At 42.5% G+C, this 14,759-nt stretch overlaps 1 protein-coding gene across 2 annotated transcripts in view; it reads left to right on the forward strand.

The window, feature by feature from the left end:
* The window catches only part of col28a2a (collagen, type XXVIII, alpha 2a), a 32,162-nt gene extending 19,814 nt beyond the window's left edge, over positions 1-12,348 (forward strand). Inside the window, exons 15-36 of one of the 2 annotated variants that reach the window (XM_014164073.2) lie at positions 761-829; positions 3,123-3,191; positions 3,277-3,345; positions 3,480-3,548; positions 3,646-3,717; positions 3,844-3,912; positions 4,002-4,073; positions 4,636-4,704; positions 4,886-4,954; positions 5,042-5,110; positions 5,204-5,272; positions 5,387-5,455; positions 5,640-5,708; positions 5,845-5,913; positions 6,026-6,106; positions 6,220-6,255; positions 6,345-6,381; positions 6,474-7,031; positions 7,183-7,484; positions 7,668-7,923; positions 9,674-9,865; positions 9,954-12,348. In XM_014164073.2, the coding sequence (XP_014019548.2) occupies positions 761-829; positions 3,123-3,191; positions 3,277-3,345; positions 3,480-3,548; positions 3,646-3,717; positions 3,844-3,912; positions 4,002-4,073; positions 4,636-4,704; positions 4,886-4,954; positions 5,042-5,110; positions 5,204-5,272; positions 5,387-5,455; positions 5,640-5,708; positions 5,845-5,913; positions 6,026-6,106; positions 6,220-6,255; positions 6,345-6,381; positions 6,474-7,031; positions 7,183-7,484; positions 7,668-7,923; positions 9,674-9,865; positions 9,954-9,961 (2,442 nt within the window). In that variant the 3' untranslated portion in view covers positions 9,962-12,348. The remainder of the gene's footprint in view (positions 1-760; positions 830-3,122; positions 3,192-3,276; positions 3,346-3,479; positions 3,549-3,645; positions 3,718-3,843; positions 3,913-4,001; positions 4,074-4,635; positions 4,705-4,885; positions 4,955-5,041; positions 5,111-5,203; positions 5,273-5,386; positions 5,456-5,639; positions 5,709-5,844; positions 5,914-6,025; positions 6,107-6,219; positions 6,256-6,344; positions 6,382-6,473; positions 7,032-7,182; positions 7,485-7,667; positions 7,924-9,673; positions 9,866-9,953) is intronic. The other variant, XM_014164075.2, reaches the window with a different exon arrangement.
* The last annotated feature ends 2,411 nt before the right edge of the window (positions 12,349-14,759 follow it).

Below are 14,759 nucleotides of genomic sequence, written 5' to 3' on the forward strand. Positions count from 1 at the left end.
TTTTATTTTTTATGACAGCACTTGGAGTTCATCTTGGGTTTTATTTGAGTTATATTATCATCATAACATGTAGAGACATGAACATGAACACAGGGCTTATATCGGATGAGTAAATGTATAAAACATCCTCATGAACAAATTCTTTAGCAGTGGAATACTTCCTTCAGTCTGTTTTTCCTAATTCAAGTCAGAACCTGAGAGCAAATAAAATAACAGCAGTGTTGAGAGTGTGACCTGTGGTTGATGCACTTACATTTGGCAGTAGTAGGCACATCGTGGAAAATGAGCATAACACAGAAAATGTCCTGAGGTAACCAAACATTGGCTCTTATGGGAAAGCCCCCGTTCCGAAAAGGGGTCAGAGCAGTTTTAAAGGACAGGTCAACCCCCCCCCCCAACAATTAATATGTTCCTGTCTGTGTGTCTGCATTTCATTATTTTTCAACTGTTGCTGAGGCAATAAACATGCCTAAATTCATCACCCTCTCCCTCTGCCAAGTTTGACAAGGGTTAGCAACAGAAGGATAACGTAAACAGATTCCAACATGAACGCCATATTTGAGAATAACATAACTTCAGTCATATAGGACCATGTCACGTTACTCACAAGACAGACAGGTGCTAACTTAACCCTCCCGGTCCCTATTACACTATTGACTGAGAATGAGAACAATGAGGATAGTGCTGTGATTGTGTGAACCAGTGGGAGCTGGATGTGCGTGACGGGAGAGAGGGGTGATGACTTGTCTTTGTTCGGCAGGGAGACCGGGGGCTGGCCGGACCGAGGGGGCCAAGAGGACAGACGGGTGCAGGAATCAAAGGAGAAAAGGTGGGCTGTAAATACATCATTAATCAATGCCATTCACACAAACATGCCATGTCTACCCAACAAAAGACCTAATGAAGTTCATAAAGAAGCCTTGGATCCTCCCTCTGGGCCTCCTTGGAGCAGTCCATTGAGAAAGAAAGGGCGGGGGGAGGGTTATAGCTGTAGTTACTGTGGGAAAGTTGAAGGTAGGATTATTTTAGCATGTTGTAGGATTCAATAAACAACCATGCTACAGTATATTGTTACATACTGGCATAACCAGTGTATAGCACTCAAATTAAACCGCATTTATTGGTGGTTAGGGATTTTAGCCCTCTGTAGTCAAGAACAAGATACTCTATATGCTGCATATCACATTTAAGAAAGGCACTCATGCAGATATTCAGCCTGGTGATTCTATTAGTACCAATTATCTTGATTTTAAGACATAAAGGCCAATAAACTCATAAAGGTTTAAATGCCAACCTAGACCCTCAACCAGGGCCGGATTAATACAGGGGTTTAACGGGGCTGAAGCCCCTGGGGGAAGAGAAAGCAAAGAGGAAGCAAAAAACAAAAATATATAATAATAATAATAATGTTTTACAATAATATTAAAGGATTATGTACTGTATATATTATATACTGTATGTAGTACCGTAATTTCCGGACTATAAGCCGCAACTTTTTTCCCACGCTTTGAACCTCGCGGCTTAAACAATGACGCGACTAATATATGGATTTTTCCCGCTTTCAAATTTATTTTCTAAAAAAAAAAACACATTCTGTGACGTGCTCAGTTTTTTGGCGGCATGAAGCTTTCATTAGACCAATGAAATTGCCGAACGGGTTAAGGTCAAACAACTTTTTTGTTTACTGTTTAGATTAAATCGAGCGCTCTCAAACTTCCCATCATTCTGATTACGGTAGTCATTTTGTCACCCTCATCATGGCAAAGACACGGAGAAATGCATATGATGCAGCTTTCAAGTTGAAGGCGATTGATCTGGCTGTTGGAAAAGGAAATAGAGCTGCTGCACGGGAGCTTGGTCTTAATGAGTCGATGATAAGACGTTGGAAACAGCAGCGTGAGGAATTGACTCAGTGCAAAAAGACAACTAAAGCTTACTGCTAATTTTTTATTTTTTGTTACAAGCCGTGTTTCGTTGAAGCCTATTTATTTTTGTTACAAGCCGTGTTTCGTTAAAGCCTATTTATTTTTGTTACAAGCCGTGTTTCGTTAAAGCCTGTGTAAAGTTCATTTGTTTCAATGTACCGGTAGGCACCTGCGGCTTATAGACATGTGCGGCTTATTTATGTTCAAAATAATATATTTTTTTTATTCAGTGTGTGCGGCTTATATTCAGGTGCGCTCAATAGTCCGGAAATTCTGGTATATATTTAGGCTTTTTTTTACTGCAACTGCCAACCCTCAGGAGCCTGCTCTGCTAGTCATGCCTTTTTTATCCAACCACAGGAGCCCGCGCCACATGTTCAAAATACACCAGAGAGCATAATTTAGCCACAGAGGATCAATAGCTCATAATGGATTCAGTTTTATCACAAGCACATACAAGTATCTGCCAAAATAAAAGAAACACCAACATAAAGTGTCTTAATAGGGTGTTGGGCCACCACGAGCTGCCAGAATAGCTTCAATGCACCTTGGCATAGATTCTACAACTAGACCTAAACAAGACCAGGAAAATGCACCCCCACACAATAACATATACTTTGTATACCTCATTTACCCAAGTGTTTCCTTTATTTTGGCAGTTACCAGTTTGCCTTCAGTTAGGAAGGCCGCAGTTTGGGCAGCATGCGTGTCAAATATACAGCTTGTTGCATTGTGACCATAGACATATAATCCATAGAAGGGTTTTGGAACCTCTTACCCTGGCAATTTGACAGTTAAACTCATGGGTACACTAGCAATGGATGCCAGTCCTGACTTGAATGGGAACTGCCATCTATGGATTATATTTCTATGGTTAGTTGCGGCTGTCGGTTTGCCTTTTACAGAATTCAAAATACAATTGCGGGAAAAACATGCAGTTTGCAAAGCAAATGCCTACTGCTGAAAAGAGAAGACTAATCTGTGTTTAGAACCAATAGAAAAAAAATATTCTCAACAACTCCCAATTTTAGCTAACAGCAGCACTGTTTTTCAAAGTATCTCATCTTGAGATAGGCTATTGCCACGACGAGCGCATCGGCCATCACCGTGAGCTGGGGGCAGGGGAGCCTATAAAAGACAAAGCCTATGATTTCTTAATCGGGACCTGCCCTCAACCCTTTTTATGTTTGACCTCAGGGTGAGTTCGGGCCTCCAGGTCATCCAGGACTTGTTGGACTTACAGGAGCGGGCATCCAGGGGGAGAAGGTAAGATGAGTAGCGAAGATTAACGTAACACTACACTTGCATGCCCATCAAACACACACACGTGATTGTGATTTTTATTCCTCAGGGAGTGGAGGGTCCCAGAGGTCCACCTGGCAGCAGAGGACCTCAAGGAGAGGGCTTACCTGGACCTAAGGTTGGTAAAGACTATGTAAAGCCATGAATTGAAGGCCAAGATAATGGAATTCTCTAATTGCTGTTGTTTGTAGCTAGCCTGTTGTTTTTGCCTGGTGGATTTCTTCACCCTACTTTCCATTCTCTTATTTCTAGGGTGATCAAGGTTTACCAGGAGAGCTCGGAGCTACAGGGGAGAGAGGAGTTGGTGAGCCAGGGCCAAAGGTAAGACAAATACCTTATCCACTGTCTTCCAAATAATAAAAAAAAAACACCTTCTCAAATAAGCATGTTGAACTTGTGATATATTTTTATTTTCCAGGGTGAGCCTGGTACATCTGGCCTGGCTGGCTTACCTGGTTTTCCAGGTGAGGACGGGGCTCCAGGACAGAAGGTGTGTTATTTCCCCTTTACACCACTTCTATAGATCCAGTATAGTTCTATAGATCCAGTATACCACAAAGGAAAGGAATGTGCCAATGTGAAATGGTCTGTCCCGTCTACCCTTCGCCACTGCCAGGGTGAGGCGGGTGTAGCTGGTATAAGAGGTCCTGATGGAGCAGCAGGGATTGGCACCCAGGGCGAGAAGGTAGGTTTCACATCCTTACCCTTCTGTCATACTAACCTGTAAGCACCAAGAGGGGGTCATGTAAAGGATGTGTGCTCCACCCCTACCAGGGAGACCAAGGTCAGAGGGGCATCCGTGGATTACATGGACCTCCTGGCATGACCGGACCCTCAGGGGCAAAGGTAATAATAATAATAATAATTGGTTGCGTTTATATAGCGCCTTTTCACCTACGGTAGATGCTCAAAGGGGGGGTGCCAGAATGCTCACCACACGTAAGCTATCATAGTGGAGAGGTGAGTAGTGATATATGCCAAATGGGAATCAGGTGGATGATAAGGTGGACATGATTGAAAGGGACCAGATTGGGAATTTGGCCAGAACAACTCTACTCTTACGATAAGTGCCATGATGAGAATAACACAATAACACACAATAGCACAATCTGATCACAGCACGGCAGATTTAGCGAACCTGATAGTATTGTTTGCTTTGACCTACCGTTGTTCATTAAATTAACGTCTATTTAGATGATTTACAACCAACACTCAACACACACTGCATTGACTGCATATTTGTTGAGCTTGTTGTAATAGCAGCCCAACAGTTTGAGTTCAACCAAAACACACTAGAAGATTACAAAAGTGGCAAACTCTGCAGAAAATCTCTGCAGGCTGTTGGTAGTGTAGGTCTTGTTTGGATAAAGTGTCTGTAGAGTTCAATTTTATTTGAATTTTTTTTCAGGGGGAGCCTGGCACACCGGGCCGACTGGGCATGCCAGGACTACCGGGACGGGCCATTGCAGGTCCCAAGGTAAGAAATACACATCTATTAACACCCTGTTTCTGTATGCAGGTCTTGGCAGGTACTGTATACATTTGACAGGCCTGTTAGCCTGCAGTAAGAAACACTTACATGCAGTCTGTTGAAATGCATCATCAGATCCTGGCTGATAAACAGCATTGTAATGAGCTTATCTCATTCTCTGTCTCAGGGTGATCTAGGCCCACCTGGTCCCTCTGGGCCGATTGGAGAGACAGGCTATGGGCTACCTGGGCCAAAGGTAAGTGTTGCAATTCACAACAAAGAAAATATGAAATGACTATTACTATGAGGCATATGCTCATCGTTTGAATAATGTTTTTACCAGGGTGACCATGGGAATCCTGGTCCATCAGGACCTTTTGGGCCTAAAGGTGAAGGTTTCCCTGGTCCAGTGGTGAGTACTTATGACCAACTGCATACTTAACTGCAGATTACTGGTGTTAAACCAAGCTCATTCAATTTGGATTGTTCCCTGTTCCTTTTTTAGGGTCCTCCAGGCCTTCCAGGTCTACAGGGAGAGCAGGGCCCTGAGGGCGTTGGCATCCCAGGACCTAAGGTACTTGTCATGTATCTGTCCCTAAATCCTCGATGTCAATCTGCTACAACCTACTACATGTCAATGTGAATGTGTATTATGTATCGTACGTGACTCTAAACATGTCTGTCCCAGGGAGACATTGGCTTCAGAGGATTGCCAGGTTTGCCAGGCCCAAAAGGAAAGGGTGTGCAAGGACCACCGGTATGAAGCTAGTAACAGAACTTCCATTATTCAGCCATAGGTTATGTTCTGAGTGTAATACGTGGCATACCTTAACACATACCGGTAGTCCAGCTGTGACGGCAATGTCCAAACTTAATCAACTTTAGTTATAGTCTGTAGCCTGTCTGTCCCCTCCCATTAAATTAGCATCATTGGTTTACAGGGTAACATTGGAAGGAAAGGACCCCCTGGTCCAAATGGGCCCCCAGGGGAAGGTCTGCAGGGCCCCAAGGTATGTTTAATAACACAGTCCACTCCTGACCTGTGATCTTTAGTGTGTTTTAGCTCTTTTTCAACTACCTGGACTTTGGGTAAATGACCACTCTATGGGTCTTGTTTTGATGAATGATTCATCTTTTGTATTTTAGGGTGAGCAGGGGTCTCAGGGTGTGACAGGGCCAAGGGGACCCATAGGGGAAGGATTCCCAGGAGGTAAGGTAAGAGGATGACATGCATGCTTCAACTCATAACACTCTTCTTCTGATGGATGCAGTGACCTTGTCCCTAACGGCAGTGCTCCTGTTTCTTCCTCCTGTCTCTTCACTGCAGGGTGACCGTGGCTTGCAGGGTGAGAGAGGAAATAAGGGTGTAAAAGGGAGCATGGGAGATTCTGGGGTTCCTGGAGAGTCTGTGAGTTTTCTAAATATTCATTGTTTTACTAAAATTGCTGTTTTGTGATGTTATTTCAATATAATTTAGAAGTAGTGATGTGTGACTCATTCAAATGTTTTCTCATAACTCAGGGTAGGCCAGGAGTAAAGGGTGAAGCAGGGCTTACAGTAAGTTCACAAACTTTACATACTGCTTGAATGACTCTGTAATATATACAAAAATATGAATATAACTCTCACACTTCTATCGCTTCCAGAGAGAAGACATCATTAAATTGATCAAGGAAATATGTGGTAAGACTAACACCATGATAATAATAAATCCAAGCTAAAACATGAAGCATTAATTAAATAATGTTAATTTGGCATCTCTCTCATGCTTTTAGGATGTGGAATCAAGTGCAAGGAGAGGCCAATGGAGCTTGTATTCGTCATTGACAGCTCAGAGAGTGTTGGTCCGGAAAACTTTGAAATCATCAAGGACTTCGTCACAGCACTGGTGGACCGTACAACTGTTGGACGTAACGCCACCAGAATTGGACTGGTCCTGTACAGTCTGGATGTCAAACTGGAGTTCAATCTGGCGCGCTACATGACCAAACAAGATGTCAAGCGGGCCATCAGGAAGATGTCCTACGTGGGTGAGGGAACCTATACTAGCACCGCCATCCGGAAGGCTACCCAGGAGGCCTTCTACAGTGCCCGTACTGGGGTTAGGAAAGTGGCCATTGTTATCACAGATGGACAGACAGACAAACGAGAGCCTGTGAAGCTAGACATTGCTGTGAGGGAGGCCCATGCTGCCAACATTGAGATGTACGCCCTGGGGATTGTCAACACCTCAGATACAACCCAGGCCGAGTTCCTGCGTGAACTAAATCTGATCGCCTCTGACCCTGACAGTGAACATATGTACCTCATCGACGATTTCAACACTCTACCAGGTGATTAACATGGTCATATGTGTATGGTATCACACATTACTTAATACAATGCTGTTGTGCAGTAATAACAACTTCACCCTTTAGTCTGTCATACAGATATCATATTTTATACTTTACCTGAGGTTGTCGTTTCTCTCCTTCTGTCTTTCAGCTCTGGAGTCAAAACTTGTTAGCCAGTTCTGTGAGGATGAGAATGGAGCCCTTGTGTTGAATCGCAACGCTAATGGCTTTGGAAGGAATGGGAACAACGGTTATGGGAACAACGGACAGGGGATTAGCGGACATGGGAATAACGGACATGAGAATAACGGACATGGGAATAACGAACATGGAAACAGCTATAATGAGGATCCTATCCTAAATCCAAGTGGACGCACCAGTTCCCAGAGTCACATCAGAGGCCGTGGAGATAACTTTTCTCTACCCCTCAATGCTGGACCACTCCCAGTTCAGGTCCAAGTAGACCTTTACAGGACACATTTATATCATACAAAGTATCTCTCCTTAGGTGTTATAGAGGAGCAATTGAATGATTCCTTTGTAATAGTCATTGCTCTGTTAGTCTATTAATTCAATTTTAGCAGTAGAGGGTTGAGTTACTGTCTAACTAATCTATGTGTGTGTGTCATCATCCAGGTGGATGATGAAGAGGGTGAAGATTTAGACGTAAGGACCCACGTGCGAGGAGGTAGCACTGTGGCTGTAGTTGCCAAAACAGTATCCATCTTCCCTGCAAGGGAAAGCTCCCACTCCAACACAACTGTCTCATCATCATCATCATCATCAGGATCAGCATCATCATCCTCAGGAACATCAGGTTCAGCTTCATCATCCAGCGAGGGCCAATTTCAGCCTGTATCAATTCCTATCCCTAATTCTATTTTCCCCCGAGGTTAGGACCTAACACTGCAACATGTTGTGTTAGATAAAGAAACACAGTCATTTCTGTCATGGAAGTTGGCGTTCAATATCTTTACACGTTTTCAAATTCCTTGATTTCGGAAAGTATTCAGACCCTTTTACTTTTTCCACATTTAATTACATTTACATTACATTTACATTTACATTTAAGTCATTTAGCAGACGCTCTTATCCAGACTTACAAATTGGTGCATTCACCTTATGATATTACATTACAGCCTTATTCTAAAATTGATTAAATCAATATTTTTCCTCCTCAATCTACACACAATACCCCATAATGACAACGCTAAACAGGTTTTTAGAAATGTTTGCAAATAAAAAACAGAAATACCGAATTTACATAAGTATTCAAACCCTTTGCTATGAGAGTCGAAATTGAGCTCGGGTACATCCTTTTTCCATTGATCATCCTTGAGATGTTTCTACAACTTGATTGGAGTCCACCTGTGGTAAATTCAATTGATTGGACATGATTTGGAAAGGCACACACCTGTCTATATAAAGTCCCACAGTTGACAGTGTATGTCAGAGCAAAAACCAAGCCATGAGGTCGAAGGAATTGTCCATAGAGCTCCGAGACAGGATTGTGTCGAGGCACAGATCTGGGGAAGGACACCCAAAAAATTCTGCCGCATTGAAGGTCTCCAAGAACGCTGTGGCCTCCATCATTCTCAAATGGAAGAAGTTTGGAACCACCAAAACCCTTCCTAGAGCTGGCCGCTCAGCCAAACTGAGCAATCAGGGGAGAAGGGCCTTGGTCAGGGAGGTAACCAAGAACCCGATGGTCACTCTGAACGAGCTCCAGAGTTCCTCTGTGGGGATGGGAGAATCTTCCAGAAGGACAACAATCTCTGCAGCACTCCACCAATCAGGCCTTTATGGTTGAATGGCCAGACGGAAGCCTCAGTAAAAGGCACATGACAGCCCTCTTGGAGTTTGCCAAAAGGCACCTAAAGACTCTTAAACCATGAGAAGCGTCACGTCTGGAGGAAACCTGGCACCATCCCTATGGTGAAGCATGGTGGTGGTAGCATCATGCTGTGGGGATGTTTTTCAGTGGCAGGGACTGGGAGACTAGTCAGGATGGAGGAAAGATGAACAGAGCAAAGTCCAGAGAGATCCTTGATGAAAACCTGCTCCAGAGCGGTCCACCTTCCAATAGGACAGTGACCATAAGCACACAGCCAAGACAACGCAGGAGTGGCTTCGGGACAACTCTCTGAATGTCCATGAGTGACCTAGACATAGAGCCCAGACTTGAACCTGAACGAACATCTCTGGAGAGACCTGAAAGTAACTGTGCAGCGACACTCCCCATCCAACCTGACAGAGCTTGAGAGGATCTGCAGAGGAGAATGGGAGAAACTCCCCAAATACAGTTGTGCCAAGCTTGTAGCGTTATACCCAAGAAGACTTGAGGCTGTAATCGCTGCCAAAGGTGCTTCAACAAAGTAACTGAGTAAATGGTCTGAATACTTATACTTATGTAAATGTGATATTTTAGCTTTTTATTTTTAATAACTTTGCTAACATTTCTAAAAACCTGTTTTTTCGTTTTCATTATGGGGTATTGTGTGTAGCTTGATGAGGGGGAAAAAAACTATTTTATCAATTTTAGAATGAGGATATAACTTAAAAAATTTGGAAAAAGTCAAGGCGTCTGAATACTTTCCGAATGCACTGTATGTCATACCTCTCCTTCGATGTTGTTTTGTCAGAGTCCGTCCCGCTCAATCCCCGCTGTAACCTGAGTTTGGACCAAGGCACCTGTCGAGAGTATAACATCCAGTGGTATTACGACAAACAGGCCAATTCCTGTGCACAGTTCTGGTATGGAAGCTGTGAAGGAAATGCCAACCGTTTTGAGACAGAGGATGTGTGTAAGAAGACGTGTGTTCTGTCTAAAACAGGTATGTGCCACAGCTCGTAGTGATTTTAAGCTTCGGTGCTCTGTTTTCTGATATTCCTTTTGATATGCTCTCTCTGTGTTTTCCACAGCTGGTTAAAACAGGCAGATGATCAATCAACTCATCAGAACAATCTGCCATGGAACCAACTAAGCAAAGTGCAGAGCATTCTTTGAACAGTGTTTAATAATAGTCTTCTACTGATATCTAAATATGGTATATTTACAACAGGCATTTATCATTGGAAATAGTGCTATTTTGCAGCTCTCTGTGTCTCTCTCTCTTGAGGTGTAGAGAATAAGGGAGGGACATGCCACTTCTAGATTTCATGAAGTTGCCTTTCTTTTCAGATGTATGGTTATCTGTGGACTTTATTTACGGAAGTCTGAATTTGTGAAGAAAATATAACGTTGCTATGGTAACTGTTTTATTACATTTGAAAAGTGATCCTATACCTTACTCTTATTATATTGATGTTGGATTAACTAATCCATTCAATACCTCAATGTTACTCAACCTTAAGCTGTACTGAACAAAGGGGATAGGTTCAAGCCCAGCTTTTGTCATTTCAGGTTTACCTGAGAGAAACATCACACAATGCAATTCTCATACCTCTTAGCCATAAGCACATTGTGCTGCATTATGCTGTCCCACAATATTGTCTTATAATATAGGGATTGTCTTCTAGAATACATTCTTTTTTGTAGTATATGTTTGAATTCAGTATTCTTTTTTTAAAGCAAACTAAATTAAATAGGTGCTGTAATTATTTTTCTTGTTTGTTTAATGATATGAATTAGTCCGTTTTAGGGTCACATACGCCAGGCCTATAAGTGACAGTATGCAACTTGACCTATGTATTTTTCTTCCAAAGTGTTTTGGGAAATCGCACGTTGCTGTTGATGAAAAAGCTAACTTTGAAATTAATCAAATTTTTTACATGTGGACTGGTTTTGATGATTTTGTTTTGTATTTGTTTTTATTGATGAAAAAGTATAGATAGATAGATAGATAGATAGATAGATAGATAGATAGATAGATAGATAGATAGATAGATAGATAGATAGATAGATAGATAGATAGATAGATAGATAGATAGATAGATAGATAGATAGATAGATAGATAGATAGATAGATAGATAGGACAGCCAACATCACAAAACTATGGGAAGCATTGGAGTCAATATGGTCCAGCATCCCCGTAGAATGCTTTCTACACCTTTTAGTGTCCATGCCCTGACGAATTGAGGCTGTTCTGAGGGCAAAAGAGGGTGCAACTCAATATTAGGAAGGTGTTCTTAATGTTTTGTACACTCAGTGTATTTGGCCTTGTGTTTTAGGTTATTGTCCTGCTGAAAGGTGAATGTGTCTCCCAGTGTCTGTTGGAAAACAGACTGAACCAGGTTTTCCTCTAGGACTTTGCCTGTGCTTAGCTCTATTCCCTTTCTTTTTATCCGAAAAAACACCCTAGTCCTTGCTGATTACAAGCATACTCATAACATGATGTAGAACCGCCATTCTTGAAAATATGAAGACTCAGTGATGTGCTGTGTTCGATTTGCCCCAAACATAATGCTTTGTATTGAGGTCAAAACGTACATTTCTTTGCCACATGTTTTGCAGTATTACTTTAAGTAAGTTTATAGTTTATAGTGACTGGGTGTATTGATACACCATCAAAAGTGTAATTAATAACTTCACCACGATCAAAGGGATATTCGATGTCTGCTTTTATTTTACCCATCTAACAATAGGTGCCATTCTTTGCGAGTCATTGGAAAACGTCTCTAGTCTTTGTCGTTGAATCTGTTCTTGAAATTCACTGCTCGACTAAAGGACCTTATAGATAATTGTATGTGTGGGGTACAGAGATGGGGTAGTCATTCAAAAATCATGTTAAACACCATTATTGCACATAGAATTAGTCCATGCAACTTATCTGACTTGTTAAAGGACATTTTTACTCATGAAGTTATTTAGGCTTGCTATAACAAAGGGGTTGAATACTTATTGACTCAAGACATTTCAGCTTTTAGTTTTTAATTAATTTGTACAAAATTCTAAAAACATAATTCCACTTTGACATTGTGGGGCATTGTGTGTAGATCAGTGACACAAATCTAAATTTTATCCATTTTAAATGTAAAGTTGTAATACAACAAAATGTGAAAAAATTAAAGGGGTGTGAATACTTTCTGAAGGCACTGATTCTTGAAGAATAAATGCCTCATGAGCTTAGTTCAACTGTCCCCATCAGAACCCAAACACTGCATAGCCTCAAAACATGGTTCAAACTATAATTTAGAAAATATCATGGATGGTCAGTCCTTGCATCCATAACTCTGTCTATGAATTTGAGAGCAGTTTACCGAAACAGTGGTTATTGTTTGAACAGCAGATTGCCCCTTTAACCAAGCTCCAACCCTCCCCATGTGCCTTTTGTGTTCGTTCTTCAACTGTGAATAAATATAATTTTTGGATTCTTATCTCCATCTCGTCATTCATGGTGGCAGCAATAAACCTGATCTAGCCTATCATACAGTCCAACCTAGTCCTTTCTTCGTTTTAGTAAGCCCTCCACCTTTTTGATCTTTAAAAGAGGAGTGTCACAGGCCTGTTTGCGTGTGTGTGGTTCTATAGAGTAGATGTGCTGTGTGTGTTCTCTTTCAAATGCTTTTTTCGGTATCTCACTGAGGGGAACCGGTGACCACATGGAAGCTCCAATCACACAAAGTCTGACGGACAGAATCACTGCTTTCCTGCTTAATTGTTCGCCAGGACTCACTGTAGAGTGTAGGATTACAGCTTCTTGACGAGAGGTTTGAGTACTTTTACTGAAAGGAAAAGTTTGCTTCTCAGGCTCCAGTCAAAGCTAGCACCACATGGCTAGCCTTCATCCAACTAGCCCACTTAAGCTACCTGCTTCGTGCCACTTTTTCCCCACCACGGTGGAAGAGAGAAAGGAGACTTTTGAGATTTGGTTAGCCAACGTGGCAAGGCAAGGCTAACCTAGCTAGCTCACCGAAGACTTACTCCACGCACTTTTTCTTCAGCTAGCCTTCGAATGCCAAGATTAGCTAGCTACATAGCTAAGCGTCGGCCAGCACATGCATAGCCCATACCTCCCACTTGCTGGAGCTATTGCTACTACTACCCCTTCACAGGGTGAACCCAGCTTGCCTCCTGCTCCCCTACACCCATGCCTATATGGGTCCTTTATCAGGGAAGACACTCATCCTATCTGTTTCACCTGCTTGGGACTGGAGCATGCCCAGACAGCTCTCACTAACCCTGAGTCCTGTGTGCATTGCAATGAGTTGGCAAAGTCCAGCCTCAAATGCAACTGTCTGTTGCCAGTTCGTCTGGTCAAGCCTACCAGCGTGGTTTTCCGTACTCCCGTTTGTCTAGTCCCTGTTTTCTAGTCCTCCCGGTCCTGACCATTGCTGCCTGCCCTGACCCTGAGCCCGCCTGCCATACCATTCTACCTGCCCTGACCTTGAGCCTGCCTGCTGTCCTGTACCTATCATCAATCTGTACTTGATGATTCATTAATGTAAATTATAAAAGCTATGCTGTTACATGAATCTTAAGTGCTTCATTTTCCATTATGTGTTCCTGTTTTCAAATCAACATTTAGAGAGTTGTAACAATATTGAAATATATTTTAGGATCATACTGTACTTCTAATACATTTATATCAACCATGCATTGGACACTTGTGGGGTCCTGTAGTATTGGGACCATTATTGAGTGCCATAGTTTTAGACGAAGTAAGAATTGGGTCAGTGATTCAGCATGGGATAATTCAACAAGCCAACAGATCCCCATGTGGATAACAATGACAACACAGATGGTCTGTTTATCCTCCAGACAAAAGAGCCTGAGTTTCTCACTGTGCAAACCAAAGACCCTGCTAAAGCTCTCTGACCCTCCTATAAGGTCTCGCACAGGTTCTTCAAAGCCAGGTTATGGAGAGGTAATATCTCAGAGGATCCTTTACGGCAAACTGGACATTTCCGAGATTCCTTATTTTTCCACCATTCCTATGCACAGGCTTGACAGAAGCTGTGGCTACATAACAGAATCCCTAAAGTTATAGCACACAGGACAGGATAAACCCTCCTCTGGGGGAGTTGATTTGGAAGCCATTTTCACTACCACTCCTTCATTCAAACCTGAAATGAAAGCTTTTCAGATTAATATACACTGAACAAAAATATAAATGCAACAAGTGTTGGTCCCATGTTTTATGAGCTGAAATAAAGGATCCGAGAAATGTTCCATATGCACAAAAAGCTCATTTCTCTTAGGTTTCATGCACACATTTGTTTACATCCCTGTTAGTGAGCATTTCTCCTTTGCCAAGATAATCCATCCAGCTGACAGGTGTGGGATATCAAGAAGCTGTTTAAATGGCAAGATCATTACACAGGTGCACCTTGTTCTGGGGACAATAAAAGGCCACTAAAAGGTCACACAACCCAATGTCACAGATGTCTCAAGTTTGAGGGAGCGTGCAATTGGCACGCTGACTGCAGGAATGTCATCCAGAGCTGTTGCCAGAGAATTTAATGTTTCATTTCTCTACCATAAGCCGCCTCCAACGTAATTTTGGAGAATTTGGCAGTACATCCAACTGGCCTCACAACCGCAGACCACGTGTAACCACCCCAGCCCAGGCCTCCACATCCGACTTAACTGCGGGATCGTCTGAGACCAGCCAACCGAACAGCACAAACTGTCCGAAACCGCCTCAGGGAAGCTCAACTGCGTGCTCCTTGTCCTCACCAGGGTCTTGACCTGACTACAGTTCAGCGTCGTAACCAACTTCAGTGGACAAATGGCCACTTTCGATGGCCACTGGCACGCTGGAGAAGTGTGCTCTTCACGGAAGAAT

The sequence above is a fragment of the Salmo salar genome, chromosome ssa21, assembly GCF_905237065.1.
Source record: "Salmo salar chromosome ssa21, Ssal_v3.1, whole genome shotgun sequence".
NCBI lineage: Eukaryota > Metazoa > Chordata > Actinopteri > Salmoniformes > Salmonidae > Salmo > Salmo salar.